At 48.3% G+C, this 24,629-nt stretch overlaps 1 protein-coding gene across 1 annotated transcript in view; it reads left to right on the top strand.

Annotated features, from left to right (window-relative positions):
- The first annotated feature begins 16,034 nt into the window (after positions 1–16,034).
- The window catches only part of DNAH5 (dynein axonemal heavy chain 5), a 106,523-nt gene continuing 97,928 nt past the window's right edge, over positions 16,035–24,629 (top strand). The window contains exon 1 of the mRNA XM_078868721.1: positions 16,035–16,336. Within this exon, the coding sequence (XP_078724847.1) occupies positions 16,328–16,336 (9 nt within the window). The 5' untranslated portion in view covers positions 16,035–16,327. The remainder of the gene's footprint in view (positions 16,337–24,629) is intronic.

The raw sequence follows: 24,629 nt of genomic DNA, 5'->3' as shown, positions 1-24,629 counted from the left end.
TCAAAAGACACACATTAACGGCGTGTCCCCGTCGTGCTGCTAAAGAAGTTTACAGGAAGCGATAGCAACTTTCGGGGCCATTCTACAAGGCGTGCACACTGCTCACTGCGAGAGTTTCACAGGGACGTATAAGCAATAGGCGTGGGCGGGTGAGTGTCGGTGTCAATGTGCCCATGCAACCAACTGATTCCGCTTCGCTGCCTTCTGCTGCCCACACAATAAGCACCGCGAAATAATTCATGTGGCCTGCACTACCACTTAATTAGCTGCACACATTACGAGCACCCTTCGGAGCGGAGGGTGGCTGGCCGGTTACTCACGGTGCATGAGAACTGAGCGGAGACCCCCCGTGTACCCAGGACAGAGAAAGACGATCCCACGCAGGGGCACATTTCATTATTTCCTGGCCACACATTAACCCATCGCCTGCCAAACGCGTTACCCTGGCTGGGCTATAACCGCATGGCTTGTATGTGCCCACCACACACAACTGACTGCCTATATATGCACTTCGGTGGGGTTCGACTCCCGACAGCGTTTTTGTTTCCGTTTGGTTTGGAAACACGTGTAGTACGACAATTGTAAACATCAGAAGTTGTAGAAGTTAATTGTAATTTATTACAAGGGACACGGTTGTTACGAGTGTGTGGAGAGGGAAGCAATGCGCGGGATACAGCAACAACAACAACATCAGCAGCAACAGCAACAAGCAGAGTTGACACCCGAAGAGGTGAGTTTGGTCGCGTGGCAATGTTTAGAGGGGAGCGGTGGCGCAGTGGTTGGTGCACTGCGTTACGTAGCAGCGGATTGAGAAAAAGGACTGTAATAAGGTAACATCACCATCAGCCGTGATCTATCCGCTGCGTGTGTTGCCAACGCGCTCAGTCGAGGCAACGAGCTGATGGCTACAACAATACAGCGGCTAAAACAACTCTGCCGAGTTCCAGTAATTCAAATCGATTTGAGTCTGAGCACTGAGCGGCGTGGTGAAGTATGGTCAAACAACTCCCACGGCCGATACGGCGTGCAGGGGGTCTTCATGCAGCAGCGGATTAATTGACAAAGGGTCGTCCAGCACTCGTAACGATTCACATTCCTGGCGACGTTACATTATTTAGTCTCGTATTAAATGTCTTCCATTGTTTCTCGTTTTTTCTGTCACGTTCAATATAGCTTTGATCTCCTCGTAACATAGTAGCTCAAACTATCTATCTAATACACACATTTTCTTACGAACGAGATTCGATTCACCATGAGCCTAATAAGGGTACCGTCTACGAAACGATGAATCGATGCTTTGTTACACCTCCCAGTATTAAAGCACGTACAGTAAATAGTGTAATAGTTGTGTTTAATATCTCCTGCGTCTGACGATGATGATTATAGGAGGGATTGCATCTGATAACGCGTGCAGGTTGTTTAATTTTAAACTAATATACTGTACTCTATAAGTGTAGGACGTAATTAACTTTACGTATTCACCCATAAAAGTCCCGCCGATCTCTCTCGAGACTCTTTTTCAGGAGGGTCCTTTTAGATTTGGGATGTTTGGCGTCGTGTGGGAAGAAACCCGAGCAGGCGGATAAAACCAAGCCACGTACTGCCTGCCTTCTCTGGTCTATTCGTAGCCCCATGCCTACGACACCTGGCAAGCATTGGTAGTGGTCACCCATCCAAACACTAACCAGGCTCAACTTTTGCATGGCTCACGAGATCGGACGCGATTAGGCGCGTTGAGGGTAATTTGGTATTTTGCCAATTACTCGTACTGTAGGGCCATTATAAGTAGCCCTTAGCGGGCTTATATTGGCACTGCACTCGACTTCACCAATCGGAGATTCCTCATTTGGCCTTTGCCGTCCCTTAAGTGTCCATCCCCCACGTGTGTCTAGAGCAGGGGTCTGCAACCAAAGTAACAAGAGCCATTTTGGGGGGGGGGGGATTCGGTAAAAAAGAGAGACAAAACTGTCTTTCAAGAGCCGCAATCCACGTGAATACGAGACGATGGTTCCGAATCAATGACGTCACGAAGCAGCAGTCCTTAAAGAGCCACATGCGGCTCCGGAGCCGCTGGTTGCCGACCCCTGCCCATGGTGAACTGGACTCCCATGGTGAACTGGAATTCCATGGTGAACTGGATTTACACGTGGAACTGGACTTCCATGGTGAATTGGACTCCCATGGTGAACTGGAATTCCATGGTGAACTAGACTCCCATGGTGAACTGGAATTCCATGGTAAACTGGACTCTCATGGTGAACTGGACTCCCATGGTGAATTGGAATTCCATGTTGAACTGGATTTACACGTGGAACTGGAATTCCATGGTGAACTGGAATTCCATGGTGAACTGGACTCTCATGGTGAACTGGAATTCCACGGTGAACAGGAATTCTATGGTGAACTGGACTCCCATGGTGAACTGGACTTCCAGTTGTCAGGGGTCAGCAACCAAAATTACAAGCAGGGCCATTTTTGTTAGAATTTCAAGAGCCCGCACTGCAGTCCTTAAAGAGCCGCATGCGGCTCCTGAGCCGCAGCAGGGTGCCGACCCCTCGTCTCGAGCGTGAGAGCTCGGGGTGAATACAGCGCTGGTCACAACTCCACGTAATGGGATGTAGATTGTAAGCTCACCGAGCGAGGGGCCCTGAATAGATAATTAGCTTTCCACGGGAGCTTCAAACGCATGTTTGCCGAAGAGCCATCGTGTCCAACCGGATCCCTGACTGAAGTGGAGCTTGAGAACGGGCGAACATCAGCCCTTCAGTGACAGCTGTGTAGCCTATAAGCAATGTGTGTGTGTGTTTTTTGGTGGGGGATGGGGGGGTCAGTATCGTAGTGTGGTTGGCATGGGCCCCTCGTACAAGGCTTGAAATGAGCCCCCCCCCCTGTCAAATCTCTCGCCCCCTCTCTTCGTAGCCCAGTGCCTTGGCCCCTGAGACTCTGGCCCGTGGGACCCGGTGCAGTTGTACCGCCTGCACACTCGCTATCTTCCACGCCACTGTTTTGCAGAGATGCGCGCTGTCTAAATGTCCATGCCATTGAAATATGTAGTTTCCCTCCATTTGAAATGTGGATTTTTTGTTTCTAAATTAAACACTCCAAAGAAATTGGTAATGGATGTCTAAATTTACACAAGACACTGTTCCTTGGTAATTTCTATATTTACAGTAATTACGTTTCCTCCAGTAGTATTTCATCGGAATGTGTTCCTCCCCTCCTAATCAATATTTGCTTAAATCATTAATTGTTGGGGGGTAGAGGGGGTCGGTGGAGTCCAGGGGTATCCACGTGGCTAAACCCTGTGCGAGTAAGAGTTGCGTTCGTGCAGCACGGTCGTTGTTATTGTTGCTGCATGAGGCTCTGGACCTGGGATCACCACCGCTATTGGGATTCTAACTGAGCCGTCGATGCTGCATGGCATGGCTTGGCAACAGGGCGTGGTCGGCTACAGGGTTTCAACGGACGCAGAAGTGTGGGTGAGTACATGCTCGCTAACATCACTTGCCCCAACAGTCTGTGAAGGCTGTTGGGGCACATCACCCCCATCGTGTCCCGTTCCGGCCTTAATAGATGCTCGCTAACAACACTTGTCCCGACAGTCTGTTAAGGCTATACGGGGATTTATTGAGAAATTGAGTGATATAGATGGTGCTTGGACCGCCTCTCGGATTTCATATTTCCATCGTCATGATGATGATCATCATCAATCGTCTTGGAGGACTAAATCGCCCGGAATGTGTTCGGTCTCGACAGATCTCGGAAGCTAAGCCAGGGTTTGAACCTCGATAAGTGCCTCGGATTGTATGAGCGCTGCAACGCAAGTGTTTAAAATACTTTTGTGGAGATATACCTCGTCGGCAACGGGCATCCTCGGCGAATTTCCATTGCCAAGCAGCGCCAACCTCCGACATTCCACCCACCGACCGGCGTCGTGAAGTATGATCGAGGAAGCCACCGCGACCCGCGCGGCGTGGGAGGAAGGCCCCCTTTTATCGAGCGGTTGAATTCCACCTCCCAATTGCTGTACGGTCAACGTTCGTGTGCTGTGCGGCTCTCTCTCTCGTTAACGTCCGTGCCCAGTGGCTCGCTCCGTCTTTGTCTTGACGCGCGCGTTACTTTGATGCACGAGCGCGGTCATTTGTAAGCGAGGACTTTTAGCCGCCCACGTGAGCAGACCACGCACGCCCTGTCATTCAAGAGGCTTATTAATAAATACTAATCAATGTGCGCTGCATTGCACACAGTTCTTTACACTGCAGCTGAATTCGTGTTAACTTGTATTTTGAGTCCGCTACCATGGGAGTGTGTACACAGCACTACATATATGCGACGTTGTGAGCAGTGCAGCAACATCTATACGGTCCATCTTCTTGGTTCTTTCGGTAAAGTCACGTAAAATGTAAACAATAAAAATAATATAATAAAACATAATAAAATAATTCTCACGACGTTTCGGCTACAACGCAAGCAGCCGTCTTCAGGTGAAGAATGAAACACTGCCAAGCTTGGAGCGTATATATAAGCTGGGTTGGAGGTGGAAGAAGAGCGCCTTGACAAAATAATTTGCATATCAAGAGGAATTTAGCATATTTATGGGAAATATGACTTTGAAACCCCCCCGCCCACCTCCTACGCATTTCCCATAAATATGCTAAATTCCTCTTGATATGCAAATTATTTTGTCAAGGCGCTCTTCTTCCACCTCCAACACAGCTTATATATACGCTCCAAGCTTGGCAGTGTTTCATTCTTCACCTGAAGACGGCTGCTTGCGTTGTAGCCGAAACGTCGTGAGAATTATTTTATTATGTTTTATTTTATTCTTTTTATTGTTTCCATTCTACGTGACTTTACCGAAAAAACCAAGAAGATGAATCCCTGCAGTCACGAAAGCTTTAAATCGAAATCTATACGGTCAATTAGTTGCACTGCACTTCTATGCTCCGACGCCTACATTATCTCCCATCTTCACCAACCCGTCACTGACCAGTGCGGTCATTAAGCACAGTACGTGTCAAATAACGCCCCACGACACTCGCAGGCGTGGGGAGGAGGTTCTATCATCCAGCAGTGGATTGCCAAGAGGTGTGTGCACACGTGGTATGCGTGGGGTGCGCGGTGTGCTTAATGTCCATTTCTCGACGTGCGTGGGATGTCCCCCGCTCTGTGCCCTTTCGTTGATTGTCTCTGCTGGATTCTTGGAAAGGCGAGCCAAGTCGTCGAGCTGAGTGCGGAGCGATCCATTGATTCAATGATTCGAGGAGAGAGAGACAGAGAGGGTGAGGGGAGAGGATGCAGAGGGGGGGGGGGCAAAGGCGAATTCTTTGCCTGCCTGGCCAAGACGTTTCGATTGCAACACAAGCAATCAGCATCACCTGATGCTGATTGCTTGTGTTGCAATCGAAACGTCTTATTTTTATTATTTTATTCTTTCCCTTCTACGTGACTTTATCGAAAGAACCAAGAATATGCTTGCAACTAATTACCCGTGGCAGACGACGGGACGGAGAGTAGAGTCAAGGATGTGCCGCATGGAAAAAAGAGAAAGGAATGGGAGAGGGAAGAGAAAGAATGGTGCGCAAGAGGAAAAGAATGGACAAAGAACGGAGAAAAGGAAGTAAAAAGCTCAGGAAAGATGAGGCTCGGGAGGAAGAGGCTACGTTAGGCCCTAGCGGCTGCACGAAGCAGTGGCTGTTTTCGTAGGGGGCGGGGAAAGGGGAGGGATTTAGAGTGAAGGTGGCCACACATACATTACATGAATTATAACCTGAGGCTTGCGATATATAGATGTATGTTTATATACACTTCAGGAGCTATCAATCCTGCATTAATATGTTTTGCTAGGTGCTGTAACTTGAGTAGGCAGTGGGTATGTGTGGGGAGCGGTAGTGTAGCGGTTAGCGCTACGCTGCGCTATGAACCTGGCGACCCGGGTTCGATTCCCGCTCACGGCCAACACCCAGTGACGATTATCTAAATCGGTCCTGGGCCTCCCCTAAGTCGACTCATCCTGAAATGAGTACCTGGTGTGGTGTGTAAACATCGCCACTGGGGAGACAAAGGCGGTCGGGCGTGGTGCTAGCCACCCACCCCCTCGTGTACCGTTCCGGCCTTCATAGGTGCTCGCTAACAGCACTTGCCCCTAAAGTCTGTTAAGGCTATACGGGGGATCTTTGTCTTTGTATGTGGGAGCGGGAGTGCAGCAGTTGGCGCGCTGCTCTACAAACCCGGCAACCCGAGTTCGATTCCCACTCACGGCCAACACCAGTGACGAACATCTGAACCGGTCCTGGACCACCCCTACATCGTAATATCTGACCCAATTATGCATCTCCCCTAGGTTGACTCCACCTGAAATGAGTACCTGGTATGGTGAGAAAAATATCGTCACTTGGGAGACAAAGGCGGTCTCGGTCGTGGTGCTGGCCACCCACCTCCTTGTATACCGTGCCGGCCTTCATAGGTGCTCGCTAACAGCACTTCCCCCAAAAAGCATGTTTAGGCTAGGCGGGGGGGATCTTTGACTCGTCGTATGTATGTAGTGTGTAAATGTCAGCACTAGGCAGATAAAGGCGACTGGGTGCGGTGTTGGCCACATGACCCCCTCGTGCAACGTGTCCACCTTAATAGGTGCTCACAAACAAACACGCAGTGTATCAGTGCTACACAGGGAGATCTTTGTCGTTTGTTTCCCTCTTGTGTGTCCACGTGTGTGTCCACGTGTGTGTATGTGTGTGTCGACGTGTGTGCGTCGTGTGCTAACAGCACTTGCCCCAACAGCCTGCGTCGGCTATACGGAGATCTCTGTCTTTGTACGAGTGTGGCACGATTGGCCCCTTTAAATAGCTGAGCAGAAGTCGTTTTCATTAGCATTTGTTCCGTCTCCCTGTCTCCTTGACTACAGACGCTGAGGCTGTGGGTCGGGGTGCCACGTGATGGGACAACACACACGAACTTTCAAAGCTTTATACCACGCTGCAACAGTTTTTCAGTTTCATTTATTTCAGTTTTCATTTATCTGGTATAGCCCTGTGAGCCATTCGGCTCTTGAATCGGGTGCAACCGCAACAAACAAAAAAACACATGAACAAGAAAACATCTTAAAGTGACTATGCGCAAACAGAAAACAACTGCCTTGATTCGCCACAAAGTGGCTGTGACGTCCCTGCCGCGATTGTGCCAGGCTAAGTGCACTTCGAGGCCATGTGACGTGTCGGAGCCTTGCTGGTAGGAGGAGGTTACAGGACAGACCCAGGTTTTATGGCTTAAATGACCAGGATAGCTGGCACGAACTGCTCCTTCCTCGTCCAACTTGATAGGTTTTGCGTCTACGGTATGCCCTCGTTATTCGCGAGGGATACGTTCCAGAGACGCTAGTGAATAGCACATTTCGCGGATAATGATATTGGTCTACGAGAAACCTATCTTTGAGGAATTACCTTAAATAAATACATAAATAAGCTATTCATTTTTTCGATTTAAATCTTTCGTGACTGCAGGGATTCATCTTCTTGGTTATTTCGGTAAAGTCACGTAGAAGGGAAATAATAAAATAATGAAAATAAAACATAATAAAAAAATCTCACGACGTTTCCGCCACAACGCAAACAGCCGTCCTCACCTGAGAACGGTTGTTCACCTGAGGACGGCTGCTTGCGTTGTGGTCGAAACGTCGTGAGAATTATTTTATTGTTTTATTTTTATTATTTTATTACTTCCCTTCTACGTGACTCTACCGAAAGAACCAAGAAGAAGAAGCTATTCATTACTGTGCATGGAAAATATCATAACACGAACAAAAATTTGGTTATAATAAACATCCCACGCCATGGATGTCATAGCGTGGGATGCGCGCGTATCGTACACGAATTTAGTCAACGTCTGCAGATGCCTCTAAAGTTGCGCGAAGTTCTCTTATCTCATCGCTTAATATCATCGCTTTATCTTATAACTTTATCTCATCGCTTCGTCTCATCGCTTTATCGTATCACTTTATTTCTCTCTCTCTCTCGAGATGCAGTCATGTAGAGTTCCAAAAACGATTCGCGGAGAGCCAAACTCATGGATAGCAAATTGGTAAACAGGGAGGGAATTCTGCACTCAATGAACTCTGTCGCACTGCACGAGAAGTTCCACGCTGATGATGAATATGTCGCCGATGAACCCCAACTTCTCTTCTTGAGTGTTCTGTTGACCTTCCCCCGCACCCCCGATCAGCATGGTAGGCTACTTCCAGTGCGAAAGAAGTTCAACATACATACATATTGCCAGGCATCCTACGCGAACAGGACACTTATCGATTCCTCCCACATTTGTATTTGAATCAATATTATTTCAAATGAAGTTTATAGTTATTTTATAATTTGGAAGCTAGAGTACAACACATGTGGACTAACACAATTACCCCGAAAGCCCATTGGATTAAAATGGGATACCTGTGTGTAATGTTGGTGTGTGCGTGTATGTTTCTGTGTGTGTGAGTGACAGTACGTGTAGCGGTTGGCGTGCCACGCTACGAAACCGAGTTGGATTCCCGCTCACGGCAAACACCAGTAACGATTATTTTAACCGGTCCTCCCCTAGGTCGACTTAGCCTCATATGAGTACCCGGTGCGGTGTGTAAATATCGCCACTGGGAAAACAAAGGCGGTCGGGCGTGGGGCTTGCCACCCACCCTCTCGTGTACCGTGCCAGCCTTCATAGGTGCTCGCTAACAGCACTTGCCCCGACAGCACATAAGGTTACAATGGGATGCCTGTATGTAATGTTGGTGTGTACGTGTATGCTTTTGTGTGTGTGAGAGATAATGTATGTAGGTGATTAAATGTGTTGGTGTGTGTGTGCTGTATTGGAATGTGCATGTTTTGATTTCCGTGTGTGAGTGTTTTTGGAGTTTGTTGGTATGTGAGTCGAGTATGTTGGAACGTGAGGGTGTTGGAGTAGATTGGTATGTGATTGTATTGGTGTCTGTCGTGGTGGGGAGTGGTGATGCAGTGGTTAGTGCGCTAACCACAGCGGAGTTCGATTCCCGCTCACGACAAATTAGTTCCTGGGCATTACCTTGGTCGACTCAACCTCAGATGAATATTCTGGTGAGGTGTGTAGATATCAGCACTGGATAATAAAGGCGGCCGAGCGTGGTGTTTGCCATGCCACCCTTTTGTGCCGGCCTTCATAGGCGTGAACAACATTTCCCCTAGGTCTGTTAAAGCCTTTATGGGGGTCTTTGCCTTGTGTTGGTGTGTGTGCTCACACACCCTATTTGTGACCGCCTGTGGTCAGCTCCAGGGTGCTGATTATACCCGTGCCGAGTAATTAACGGCCCTTCTTGTGTTAAGTTATGCGCTTTGCATCTTTGCTGGCAACATTGGTCAATTAGTGGTAATTGTTGGGCCCTCAAATCCACGTGCGAAGGTGAAGGCGGCCTTCTGTGCGTGTGTGTTAGTTGTGTGGGGAGCGGTAGTGTAGCGGTTAGCGCGCTGCACTACGAACCCGGCGACTGGAGTTCGATTCCCGCTCGAGGCCAACACCAGTGACGAATATTTTAACCGGTCCTGGGCCTCCCCTAGGTAGACTCAGCATCAAATGAGTATCTGGTACAGTGTGTAAACATCGCCACTGGTGCTCGCCTCCCACCCTCTCGTGTTCATAGGTGCTCGCTAACAGTACTTGCCCCAACAGTCTGTTAAGGCTATACTGGGGTGTCTTTGTTGTGAGTGCAGATGCGCACCGCCTTCACACCAAGCAGCTATGCCACTGCCACCACATGCGAAACACATACTGGACATTTGTGAAAAGAGCTTCATAGCTCATCGGATTCCTCCCGTCTAAATACAGATTCTAATTTTGCCCACCAAACATCCCAAAAGCAGACATCCCACGAAAATGAGTTTTGAGACTCGGCGGGTCTTTCCCGGTAAATGAATGTTCTCGAAGCCATGAGGTCACCATATGATCGTGCGATGTGGGTGTGTGTCCATCTCCAGCGTCATCGCTATCGAGCGTGCAGACGGTCCAACTGCACCGGAGCTAAAATCCTAGGCTCCAGACTACAAGGGGGGGGGGGAGAAATCAGAAACACGGGGACTCCGTTTCATTCCTTGCACCAGGGACCATTCTAATGACGTTGCACCACTGACCTGGCTTGACTCCTTTCCACCGTCAGTGTTGTCAGTGACCAACATCAGAGGCATTGGAGGCACCGGACGGCGAGTGGAAACTCCACATTACTGGTGCCGATCCGATTGTGTTGCACAACAGAAATTTTGGCTTGCCATGGAGCAAAGACGGTCACTGCATCACGCGCTTTCAGATGCGCTTCTGCGGCCGTCTGGAACGCTCTTCCTTCCGATATTAGGAAGCCACTGGAGTTGTGCACTTTTAAATCTAGATTGAAAACTAATTTCTTTAGAACTGCTTTTTGCGTTTAGTTTGTTGTCCTTCTCCCGCAATTCTGATTAGCACGGTTGGCTACGTACGTTGCGAAAGAAGTTCAACATACATACATAGTTGTGTTTTGGTAAACAGTGGCACAGCCCCCGTAACGTTTGTGTGGCGCGGCGGCGTGTCCTGTTGTGTACATTGCCATTTACCGGTGATTGGCATACTGAGGTTAAGGGGAGCGGTGTGGCATGCAATAACAGATGGGGAAAGACCGCGCGGCATTAGCCGTTAAAACTCACAGCCGAGCAACAGGGAGTATGCCAACTTAAAACTTCTACCTGCTGCGCTCGCAACATCCTCGGGAGTAGATAGCACGATAGATGTGAAGCTATAATTGTAGAGCGAGAACAACACAAATGTTGAATGGCAAATTGAAATTCAGTCGATGTACTTTGTGCAAAATATAATTGCTCCTGCAAACTATTTGAAGCTGGTGAGGAAGCGAGTGTGGATTCTGGGTGGTGCGCTGTGGTGGCACCGGTGGTCATGATCAAGAGCCGGAGCAACAAGGGCGAGAAATGGAGAGAGAGTGTGCTTCAGGTGATGCAGGTGAGTCTCGCGGAAAAAAAAAACACTCGCCATAGAGATCGGCCGTGTCGTCCTCTAGGGATGTCATGATTGATCGATTTGTCAGTTAACGTCGATTCTTGAAGCTCGTGGTATGTGCAGCGTATTGCGTGTGTAAGGATTGTTGTGTTTAAATTTAGAGTGCGTTGTATTGAATGAGTTCACGTGACCACTGCAGCCACTAGACGCCGATACATTCAATGCAATATATATTTTTTTAAAGTTATATATTTATTGTAATTTTTGAAATATAACCCTCCACCACCCGACAGGGTGAATCAAGTCAAGTTGTCAGTTGGGTAAATGTGACCATTGATTTGGTTTTGCAGAGAATCGGAGGAATGTTGAAAAGCAAGCTTCACAATTGCCAACATTTGAAATTAATTGGCTCTGTTGGGTGGTGGAGGGTTTTAGTGAGAAATGTACGTTATGCCTTAAACTAAACTATTACTTTTATTTGACCAGGTAAGGCCCACTGAGCTTTTATAGCTCCTTTTCAGAAGTGACCTGGCCACAAATGAGAACTCAGCGAAGTGGCTTATCACGTGAAAATGTATAGTAGCAGCCAAATACTCTAAACGCACATGGATTCTAAATGTGGAAAGAAAAAACTGGCTACAGGGAGAGAGACATGCAAACTCCAAATATACAGCAGGCGTCAGGGTTGGGTTCGACCCCATGACCTCCTGCATACCAGGCGAGGGAGATAACATCTCACCACCGCAGCACACCTCTCATATTTGTCGTAGAAGCTGAGGTTTTAACAACAATCTAATCATGATCTTGCATCACAAATGTTCATTGTATGACATGAGAGTGCATCGTTACGCCACTGGCATCCTACCACTGGGTTGCTTTGGGGCGACGTCATTTAGGCCTGTTCATGCATTTTTGGTCTTTCCCATTAATAATACACCGGACAAAAATGTCAAAGCATTGGCCTGTCTTGCGGCTGCCTTATGTTTAATGACGATTGCATAACAGCCTTTAGAGTTACCTTTTTTTAATAATGAACCGACTGTCATCATGGCCGAGCATGACTGGGCTTGCAGTGTGCAAAGTAAACGAAACAGACTCTCGCAAATACCTAGCGCAACGGCGGCGTAGTGTGCTGTGGCACTTTTAGGACCCGTGTTGTGTATACACCCACACCCACGGTCACACAGAAACAACTACGTACAAAGCTCCCCCATATAGCGTTTTAACAGACTGCCCGGGAAAGTGCCTGGCAGTAAGCGACTATGATGACTGGCACGGGAGAGGGGGGAGGGCAACATCACTGGCACGGCACGCACACATGCACACGTCTCCATGAATATAAGAAAAAATACAAAGATTGCCTGTAAAGTTTATGTTAGACTGCTGGGAAAAGTGCTGTTAGCGAGCGCTCAATAAGGTCGACATGACCAGGACTGTGCCCGACCGTCTTTGTCTCCCCAGTAGCAATGTATGCACATCACACCAGGTCCATACTTTTTGTTTTTTTCGGTAAAGTCACGTAGGTAAAAAACTAAATACAATAAAAATAATTTAGTTTGTAAATACATAAATATTTTTTTGACTTTACCGAAAAAAACAAAAAGTATGGATCCTTGCAGTCACGAAAATTTCAAATCTAGAATCACACCAGGTACTCATTTAAGTTTTTGAGTCAACCTAGGGGAGATACAGAATTGGTTCAGATATCACTGACCACTCATGTTAGCTGAGTCTGGGAATTGAACTCAGGTCGCCGGGTTAGTAGAGCAGTTTGCTAAGCACTCCGCCACAACTCGTTGAACACCAACACGCACGTTCGCACACTCATACATAACACGCATATACATGCAGAGTTGTACATGCATACACGTACTACAATAACCACCATTCGCCACTAAGTTCAAATGGTAGTGTTGGGCGGTGAACGGGAATGGAACCCGGGTCGCCAGGTTCGGCTCTTGATTTGGGTTCAACCGCAACAAACAATAAAATTACAAGATACACCTAAACTTCATTGTACACAAATCTAAACATCACATTACGTAAACAATAAAATCCTACAGAAAAAGCACAAACCGTCCATGCTGCGTACAAAACCGCTTCCCGCAAAGACATATACACACGCACTGACATGGCAATGCACATATTACCACACATTAGCACACATGAATACAAAGACAAAGATCTCCCTAAATAGCCTAAACAGACTGTTGGGACAAGTGCGCGGTGCCGTCCTTCGCCGAAGGTGCTCACAATCATGCACACAGTCACACACACGGTGTGTTTATTCCCGCGCCAGATGCAACACATTCCTGCGGAGGGAGCTGGTAGGAACGTTGGGTTGCTCTGTCAATGGCCAGGGTCAACGGCGGCGTGGTGTATTCCGCAAATATGCCCGACTGTGAGGGCGGGCACAAGCCAGCGTGAGTAGGTTAAACATTGAGTTTTATAAGGGCACCACGGGGTCACAAGCTCCTCCCCACCCAGCCCCACCCAGCCCCACCCTCCCCACCCAGCCCCTCCCCACCCTCCCCTCCCCACCCAGCCCCACCCTCCCCACCCAGCCCCTCCCCACCCTCCCCACCCAGCCCCTCCCTGCACGACGGACGGACACAATAATCCCCTGTGGGCTGGTGGAACCAGTGGGTTCCTACCAGTAGAAAGCGATCCCTTGCCGAGTGTGGCAGCTCCGTCCGTGAGCTGCGACAACGTTTACGGGCAACCTGCGCGCACATGCACTGGCACTTGGGGGCCGTCCATAAATGACGTCACGCGATTTTGGACGATTTTTTACCCCCCCCCCCCCCTCGTCACACGTCGTCACAAAAAGTCAGACCCCCCCCTCAAATATGACGTCACAAAGCTCTGCCCCCCCCCCCCAAAAACATATTTCCATTTTGAAAATAAAACATGCTTCAAATCGCTTTAAACTATTGCCATTGTAGAGCGTATTTAATGTGGCGCTGCACTCTGATGTTGTAGGAGTGTTGTTATAATAATTAGTGTTGTTATAACAACTAGTGTTGTTATAACAATTCTATATTTATTTAAAGTTGCGCATTTTTATGTGACGTCACATTTCTCAACCCCCCCCCCCCCTCGTCACACATGTCACAAATGTCTGACTCCCCCCCCTAGGTGCGTGACGTAATTTATGGACGGCCCCTTGTGAATTAATCTGTCCCCCCCCCCGAGCGAAGTAGGGCAACGGGGTGGTAAAGATGCTCATGGTGACAACAGTCGGCACTTCGGTTTGAAAGGGACGGTGGCGTCGCTCGCTTGCAGTGACAGCCAGTGCCGGATTATCCTCGTGGCACAAGCAGCTACATATGTAGTAGCTACATATGTAGTAGCTACATATGTAGTAGCTACATATGTAGTAGATACATATGTAGTAGATACATATGTAGTAGCTACATATGTAGTAGATACATATGTAGTAGATACATATGTAGTAGCTACATACACTTTCAAGGGCCCCGCGCTAAATGCGTTCAAGCGATCAATTCCGGTTCAGTGATTCTGCACTTGCTCTATTGCTATAGTACTAAACCGACTTCAACTTTTATGAACGACTGGGTGTTTAAGGTGAGCGATTTGTCGTATTATCTGGCTGTATAGCAAATGAAAAAATACGATTACTTGACTATGCAAGTAAAAAATGTATGTGTTTTAATAATTGTGTTTTTTATTTCAATTTAGGGCCCCTTTATAACATATGCTACAGACCCCGCACTAGCTTAATCCGGCACTGGTGACAGCATAATGAATTATCCCACCCCCCCTGCCACACGCATATCTGTAGAGGATCGTGTGTCCTTGCTCAACACATGCGGCTTGTCGTGCTAAAGTCTTCTCTTAGTTTTTTTTTCACGCAACATCTCAATTTGTGATGCTATTGCTCAACCCAGAAAAAACCTCGCTTTTCTCAGAGGGATAATTTTTTTGAGAATGTTATGTCAGTCCTGTTTGCTTTAGTTTGTTTTGGGCTTTTGAATAGAAACCGCAGTGCTCGGAGAAACCCACGCTGAACAATGCAGAACGCTCAAACTTAACTTGTATATGTCAGTTTAACACATAGTAGGCTTTCGCGACCAATATCCATAATGGAGGGGATTTCTGTTGGGTTATATAGTATTAATGTAAATGTGTTGTTAAACCCACCACCACCCGACACAGCCAGTTAGTAAGGTTGTATTTGAGCCATTTGGCCGTGCAGATTTTGTCACGGTTGTACATAGTGGCATGTGGCTGAACGCTGAGAATGAAATGTGGCACTGGAGTTACTCCCTCTCACCAAATATGATTAAATAGTTCACATTGCACACATTAATTTCCTCCCTCAGTGGGGTACGCTCCCAGAATATTTTTTTTCAATTTTTGTTGTTATTGACCGCTTGGATAATAATTATGCATGTTAAAAAAATAAGTAACCATCCCTATATGATTTCAACAAGGTCTCCCACTATATACCACACACGCAATAGCTCTGCCTGCTTATCAGCAGCTATAATTTTTGTCAATTTCTCTACCCTCTCTGTCTCTGCTCTGAAGAAGGGCCATTTCCTGAAACATCAGTCCACTCTACATTGTCATGTTATCAGGCAGCCCTGTGTTAATATAACTGCTCAACGGAAACCTCTTCACACCCCGTCGGTCATACTGCACCATGCTGCTCAATGCGGATCAGTGAAGGAGGGTGCCAAGACCGTTTCAGATACCACTCACCACTGATGTTAGCTATGGCTGGGAATCATACTCTTTCTAGATTTGAATCATACTCTTGTTACTGGGTTCACAACCCACTGCGCCAACAAACCACCCCCGAACCCACACTTTACCTCACCAAAAACAATCTTCAGTACGCACACACATAAACATACACGGCACAAACATGCGTGTTGGCGTGGCATACATGCCGTTTGCGCACACTCGCGCGCACACACATGCACGCGTGTTGCTTTCAAAGACGCCTACGGAGCGGCGGGGTGCAGACGTTGTTTTGTGAGTGACCGCCGACCGTGCAGTTGTTAATAATCGGTGCAGCGGGGCGGTTAAGACTCCCTTTGCCAGGGGCCACGTCGCTCTCCCTGAGTATACAGCCGCTGTTTGCGCCCGTTGAGCGTCCAGAGGGCTGGACGTCACTGCCGTCCCCCTTTGCGTCTCCTCGCCGTTGGACGAACGAGCCGGCGTGCAAAGCGGAGATCGGTGGGGATTGGCGGCGTTGGGGCGCGGGGTGTCAGGGCGGCTCTCGGCAGGGACCGGTCTGCTCGCCGGTCACCGGCTTGAGACGCGCTGTCCGAGACGGGAGACGGCTGCGGTGCGAGCGAGCGCGATGCAGAATGTAAGTTGCTGCGTTTGGAGCGGTGATCGAGAAAGCGAGTTCGTAAATGTGACTGGGACATTTTTGCCGTTCGGTGAGGTTCATTTTTGCATGTATTTTGTTATCAGGGTGGATATCTCAAGAAGTAGACACAATTGTGGATGTATGAATCAGTAGGCAGAGAGTGCTGATTTTGGAATGGTGCGTCGTGTTGTAAGCATTGAACTTTGACCTTCTAATTTAAGTTCTGCTGCCTCTCCAACAGAAAAAAAAATCACTAATGTCTGGGTGATCAGCCTGGGGCTGAATACATAGGGAGGCAGAAAGAGACTTCCTGTCGCGGTGAGGAAAATTATAATTTGAGACGATCTGTCCCATGGGTAGAGGTTTTATAATCATGTTTTTTTTTCTTCCAAAGTTAAATATCCAATTGTGCTTTCACATCGTGTCATTAGATCAAATGCCCATTTGGAACTCTCACAGAGCACTATGGATAGGTATGTTGAACTTCTTTCATACCGTACGTAGCCAACCGTGCTAATCGGGGGTGAGGGGAAGGAGCAGTGCATCATTCTGTGTGATCGAGATCTGTCAGAATAAGATATCAAAGAACTGCTTCTGAGATAACTTGAAGTGATCTTTCATCTACAAATTAGGGTTGTGCGCTTTCACACACACCTTACTATAGAAATGTATCACGTGGCATTCAAAAAAATGTATTGGGTTTTTTTCTTCTTCTCAGAAATGTAATTTAGTCACATTAATTTAAAAACCACATTGTGACCGGGCTAAGACTATTAACCCAGTTTAATCACAGGCTGTTACTGCCTAGGTTCAAGCTTAGGACCTCAGCGCTGCTGGCTTTGTACCCGGACTCGTGAGCCACGCAGACACCTCTTGTAATAATGTTGTATTTTATGAGACCGTTGCGTTTACCGGATCTAGCCCAGAAGGAAAGTGGATTCATTTTTTGCACCTCGTTTTGCACGAGTGCCAGGTTGTCACATTACAGCTAAATTAACCGCCACAGCCCCGCGGGGTATTTGGCGGCCAGTGGTAGTGTGGCTGCTACGGTTGTGGCAGCGCGGCTGCACGCACCGGTGATCAGGGACGGTGCTCACGGGGCCAGGAATCCCAGACGCAAGGTTTTGTGACATTTCATGGACTACGTGATATCGTGAGTTGATGTCCGCGTGCGTTTGTGTAAATTTGCCTTTAATTTGTGTTACACGCGATGCAAATACTAACGTGGTTTAAAGTCTATATGCCCCGAACAATGCCTTTTGCTCAAATGGTGCCAGGTCTATGGATCGTTCTGCCTGATCGTATCAGGGCATCGACAAGTTTGAAAGCAATTCAAGAACACACTGAAGGCTAACTTCTTTCAAAGCATTCCTTATTAACAATGGATTGTGCATTGTATAAGGACACAGATGGATACAGATTGTTTACTTCGTTGTATTTTGTTTGAATGGGTTTTTATATCCGCATAGTAAGTGTAGTTTGTTGTGTTTATAGATCCCTGGGCATTTGGTTCATTTTGTATGCGCTTCGATATGTAATGACTGACATACGAGGCGCATTCAAAATACCTTATGAACTAAAACAGATCAACGCATTCGTCAACAATTAGTGTGGCCTTCAAATAAAAATGTAATTAATCGGTGACGTTTTGGGCAATGACCTTTTGCAGATGAGCCATTGCCTGAAAAATTACATATTTATATACTTCTTTTAAGGCCACGGTGTTGTTGACGAATATGTTGAGATGTTTTTGTTTGTTAATTGTGCGTGTGCACCACTGCCAACGCAGCAGCATCACCAAATAATTTCTTTACATTCAAAATATTAAACGTTAATGATAATAATGCACGATAATAAATCCTACATACGTAACGTGTGTACGAATACAGGCAACTGTATATAATTTCACTGGGGTAGCATCTATTCGTGTAAACGGTTTCTGTGAGCTGAACACACCGATTAGCACCTCCGATTAACACGGTTGGCTACATACGGTGCGAAAGACGTTCAACATACATATACACAAGAATCGTTTATACCCATCCTGGCAATAAAACAGGCGTTTAGATGTTCAAATTCCAAAGAGATACCTATTACAAGGCATCAGGTGTGCTTGGCTGTCTCTGGTGTAGTCCAATCAGTTTCAAAGACAATACATTTATTATCAGAGCATGTTTGTTTGAAAGTTTTGCCACAAGTACGTGTGGTTAATGCAGACTTGATGCCTTGCAAACGGTATCTGTTTAATGTTTGAATATCTTAACGCCTGAATTATTGCTCAGAAGGCTAAAGCCTCTTCTTACTTTTTAACAATTTTCATACTGGCAAAAATGCCCCATAGATAATACATATACATATATATAAGTATACACTTCAATTTATGCAATCGCCTGTAACATCATCACCATCATGAATGGTCCGTATCCCATAAATCATCCGCTGGCTTGTGTTTACCGGCCATCGCTAGGTTTCCGCAAAGAAGCAATCTCGCTGTGCAAACACGCGGTGCCTCTGCGTGTGTGGGACGTGGGAGCGTGCCAAGCAAGGGAAGGGGGGTGGTGTGTTTGGGGGCTTGGGGGGGCTGAGAAGTGTGGGGGGGGGAGAAGTGGCAGTGGCTACAGTTTCTAGGTGCTCAGGTGGTGCCAGGGTCGGCAACCTTTCAAAGAAGAAAGAGGCAATTTTTATTCTTGTTTTTTTGTCTTTGACCAAAATAGTTGGAGAGCCGCCATCAATGTGCAGAGCTCCTTGTACACAAACACAGCAGGTATACAGCAGACGGACAAACAAATTCTGGCTTAAATAAACAAAAGAGGTGATGGAATAAACCGCGTCTATTTAGTTCCCCACCCCCCTTCTTCGTTATTATTTTACAATACAGTTTGACTGTTGTACATTTTGTCGTCACCAAGACATTCCAGAGTGACCCATTCACTGCCACATTTAATAACTTATCTTTACGTTAAATAACGTTTAAGATTTACTTTTTATATTTCTAAAAGGCTGCCCGCAAGGGGGCAGCCAAAGAGCCTCAAGGGGGCAGCCAAAGAGCCACGAGGGGGCAGCCAAAGAGTCACGAGGGGGCAGCCAAAGAGTCAGAAGGGGGCAGCCAAAGAGTCACGAGGGGGCAGCCAAAGAGTCACGAGGGGGCAGCCAAAGAGTCACGAGGGGGCAGCCAAAGAGCCACAAGGGGGCAGCCAAAGAGCCGCCATGCGACTCCGAAGCCTCAGGTTTCCGACCCCGTTGCCCCAGAGGGACACGGGTCACAGAGGTCAGGGCAGTGGAGGCGCGTGAGCGCTGTCCCTTTACAGCGGCGTGGCTAACTGTTGGCATGGCTCCCCTTTGAGACAGCTTGTGGGGCTGGGTAGGAGTTTTATATTCCCCGGGCGATCAGATCTCAATTCTAGATTTGAAGTTTTCGTGACTGCAAGGATCCATCACCTACGTGACTTTACCGAAAGAACCAAAGATCAGATCTCAAGATTAGTTTCTGTCAAAGTCATCATCGCCATAAAAACTCGACATGTTCATCAGTGCCACTGTGGCGTTAAAGAAAGGCGTATATAAACAGCGACGTTTTTGGAAATTACCACTATTTCATAGCGCACATGGCTATTTCATATTTTTTTCTTTTAGAGCCACGGTGTTATTGATGGAACATGTTGAGTGTTTTTGTTATTTGTGCTTGTACACCACTGCCAATGCAGGGACACCAAATAATGTGTATGATCATCATTATGATCATCATGATCGAACATACCGAGCAAATGTATTAGTTTTGTGTGAGGAAGTACTGCTGATTCCTAGTGACAGTCATCATCGCCACCTCCCGCGTTCTGTCATCGCGATTATAGCATTGGCACCAGTTTGGAAACGTGATGGAATTTTTTACGCGCTAAAACAAACAGGAATGTCGAGCCAATATTGCTGGGGCGACGTTTCAATAGCATCTGGCCGTGAGATCAATGTTAGGTTTCGATTTCTTAGCCCTGGACTGGGAGGATACTGCACGAGCAATTGTGGTGCTCGTTAAGCGGTAGCGATCGCTCGTGGCGTTCATTTTATACGTGGAGAGACAGAGACATACGAGGGAGGCGTTGCGATCTGCTAATCTGTGTTGTTGCTTATATTCTCCACAACGACGCTGACGCTTTGTTAGTTTGTGTCTCGTGTAATTGGTTCTCCCTCGTGTGCGCGGGCGGCACGTTTCTTCAAATCTCATGTCAAGCGCACACACGTGCACACACACAGGCACACACACACAGGCACGCGCACACACACACACGCGCTCTCGCTCGACAAACATTTGCGTCATTGGCAAACGGACGCTTAAGACGACGACGACGACTTAAACATCCATCCTCGTTTTCAACCGTGTGTTTCTGGAGGTGCACACGCATGCTCAGACTTGAGTTGAGCAATAAAGAAGGAAAACAATCTGCGCAATAAAGGAACCGCGGCGGCTTCCTTTGCACCCAGGAGTGTTTCGGCTCTCGCTGGTAACCGAGCGGTTGCGCGCTAGGGTGTGTCAGCTTTGTTTGGCTGACTCAGTGTTGTATGGCACGTGTTGCCACGAGAGCCCGGGCTTCTCCCGGCACCGTGTGCGGCGTTGATCAGCACAAGCCACCGCCACCACCACCGACACCACCCATGACCACCACTGCAATCACTCGCCGCTGCTGCTGCTGACAAAACCACATATGCCGCCACTTCCACTTATCACCAGTACCACCACCACTGCCATCGTCGTTACCGCTGCCACCACCACCATTGTGACCAATGCTGTCACCCCCGCCACCGTCGTGACCATTACCATGAACAACACCACCACATGACCACCACCACTACCACTGCCATCGCCACCGCTACCAACTCTGCCATCGTCAATACCGCTGCTACCCCTCGCCACCACTGACACAGCCAACACCACTGCCACCGTCTCCTCCACAGTTGTCACCGCCTCAAACACTGCAACTGCCACTATCACTGCCACCACCACTTGCACTCTTATCATCATTTCTACTGCTACTATCACTGCTAATACTGCCACAAATCATTACCACCAACACAGCCACCACTCACTACCACCACCGTCACCATCACAACCACCATCATTTTGACTGCCACGTTCATTGTGACCACTGCCATTGCCACCACTTATCAAGTGACAGAGGCAGCCACCACCACCATGTCACCACTGCTACCCCATGTGTCATTGCGGCAGGAGCTTCTCCCCGTTTCAAATGATTTACAGCCTGAGCCACCGCGTCTTTAATTTTTCATAGTAGGTCATTGCCGCTGCCCATTAGCAGGGCACACACAATGGGAAGGTGTGAACAGGTGTGGTCAGTGGCTGTCAGAGGCAGTAACTCGATCCGTCAGAGACGACATCCCTTCTTGCTTTCGCCCCTCGCCAGAGGGCAGCACAGGCTTGGCATATGGAGGAGCAGGTGAACAGGGCGGGAGGTGGGATGGTCAATTGCCACTGCGTTGTAAGTGCTGTGGCTCAAAGAGGGTGTAAGACTGGTGGCACAGCGGGCAAAAATTGGTCAGATGGCCCAATTTCATTCATTGTTCATAATCAACGTTTTTGTACCAGTGTGCAACAGTGGCGAGATGTTAACCACCTCGCCTGTTATACAGGAGGTTATGGGTTCGATCCTGACCCAGACGCTTGCTGTATATTTGGAGTTTCGCCCTTTGATCGCGTGAATTTTTCTCCGAGTCCTACGGGTTTTCCCTCCACATTTAGAAACATACGCAACTTTGTTGAGCTATCATTTGTGGCAAGGTCGCTTCTGAAAAAAGAGCTGTAGAGCTGAGTGGGCCTTACCTGGAAAAATAAAAAAAATAGTTAGGTCTTTAGTTTAACCATGCTATGCCAGTAGTGGGCTTTTAAAATATTTATTAAAACAGACCATAATTAAATTCCCCCCACTTTGAAGTTGTCTCACCTGGCCATGGGGGAATCACTTTGTGATCAGGGTTAGGCAATGTACATTCGAAAATTGGAGATTCTTGACTGGAGCACTTGCTTTTTTATGCACGAATATAAAAAGTATAAACTTTTTTTTTTCAGAATAATATATTTAAATGTATAATCGGTATAACTGTGCACCACACCCTGCATCAGAGAACTTCCCCCCGAAGATGATGTCACAAAACGACTTCTTAAGTCACTTTAACAGACCTCTTCTTCCACATTAGGGGACACCTTTTGTGTACCCTGCAAAGGCAACTTAATCTCGTGTCAATAAAACTGCGGGGTTTTGTTTCAATTCCGAGAGCCGGAATATGCTGTTTGACTCGGCCAAAACATCAACTCCTTCCTCTTGCTCGGGACACCGGATGATTCACAAGTGGCTGGAACGCCGATTCAAACCTCGTTTCTTCGCTGGACTGTTGAGTGCCATGATGAACCCCCTCTGAGCAACCCGGCAAACCCTCGAAGTGGGAGGAGGTTCTTGAACGACCGTGGCAGTCGCTGACCTGCAAGTGACCCCCCCCCGTTGCTTGCTAAAAACATTCAGTGAACCATTTCTGGCCCAGATAACTCAACATTGCCATCGCCGCTGCCGCCCACACAAATTAGCCCTTGCGTGTCGATGTGGTGGTGCAGTTCGTGGTGTAATACTGGTAGGAACCTCCTGGTTACACCAGCCCACAGGGGATTATTGTGTCCGTCCGTCATGCAGGGAGGGGCTGGGTGGGGAGGGAGGGGCTGGGTGGGGAGGGAGGGGAGGGTAGGGAGGGAGGGGCTGGGTGGGGAGGGTGGTGAGGGGCTGGGTGGGGAGGGTTGTGGAGGGGCTTGGTGGGGAGGGGCTGGGTGGGGAGGGTGGGGCTGGGTGGGGGGTGGGAGGGGTGGGGCTGGGTGGGGAGGGGCTGGTCACCCCGTGTTGCCCTTATAAAACTCAACGTTTAACCTACTCACAGTCGGGCATATTTGCGGAATACACCACGCCGCCGTTGACCCTGGCCATTGACCGAGCAACCCAACGTTCCTGCCAGCTCCCTCCGCAGGAATGTGTTTAATGTTTTCCCCATTCTGTTTGTGTCATAAAGAGTCGCTGTTCAACCGGCACAATATTCAGACAGACAGAGAGAGAGAGCGCCACACCGTGGATTGCTGTTTGTTTGTCAGACGCGGACAAACACACGGAATCAACTTGGCGGCAGGATTCAAATCAAAACTGCGGCTGGATTATATCCTGCTAACTTAATTTGTATGAAGTAACCGTCGAGATGATGTAAATTTGCCGGTTGATCACCTCAAACGCAGCACTTTGCCACAGTACCGAAATAATAGTTATTTTAAAAAAAATTGTCGCTCATTTCTGAACGGCATATTCCCCATTTAGCCTGCTTCGTTGAAGCTCCTATTGATTGGAACGAGGAAACCCTTTCCCCCCTACCCCACACCTTTCCTTAACACAATGACAACCTACAAGACAAAACACTCGTTAAATCGTGCCCGTTTCCATCACGACGGAAGTGTGCGCGTGTGTGTGCGTGTGTGTGCGCGTATTTGTGCGCGCGTGTGTGTGCGCGTGTGTGCGTGTGTGTGCGCGTGTGTGTGCGCGCGTGTGTGTGCGCGTGTGTGCGTGTGTGTGCGCGTGTGTGTGCGCGCGTGTGTGTGCGTGTGCGCGTGTGTGTGCGCGCGTTGCTGTGTTGATGCCTTCGCTGCTTGCGAAAGGAGCCGGCTCCCCGCACGAGCGTTATCAGTGCTGCAGCTGAGCCTCCTGTTGACGCACGCCCTGGCTCTGACCTTGCTAAGCTGCATCACGAGACGTACGCGCTCGCTCGTGCGTGTGTGTGTGTGTACGTGCGGTGGGGAGCGGTAGTGTAGCGGTTAGCGCGCTGCGCCATGAACCTGGCGCCCACAGTTCGATTCCCGTTCACGGCCCACACCGGTGACGATTATCAGAACCGGTCCTGGGCCTTCCCTAGGTCGACTCAGCCTCAAATGAGTACCTGGTGCGATGTGTAAACTTCGCCACTAGGGAGACAAAGGCGGTCGGGCGTGGTGTTGGCCACCCACCCCTTCGTGTGCCGTTACGGCCTTCATAGGTGCTCGCTAAAAGCACTTGCCCCAACAATCTGTTAAGGCTATACGGGGGATCTTTGTTTGTACGTTGAACTCCTTTTGTCGCACCGTACGTAGCCAACCGTCCTCATCGGAGATGCGGGAATGTGGTCGCGTTAAGACGCTAAGAGATGATGAGGGCGCAGCCCTGCAATCCTTACTCGTGCCACTGCTGGCAGAAGGGGATCCACAGGAGAGCCTTACTAGATA

Source organism: Lampetra fluviatilis, chromosome 26 (assembly GCF_964198595.1).
Source record: "Lampetra fluviatilis chromosome 26, kcLamFluv1.1, whole genome shotgun sequence".
Classification (NCBI taxonomy): domain Eukaryota; kingdom Metazoa; phylum Chordata; class Hyperoartia; order Petromyzontiformes; family Petromyzontidae; genus Lampetra; species Lampetra fluviatilis.
This window is presented reverse-complemented; position numbering and strand designations above follow the sequence as displayed.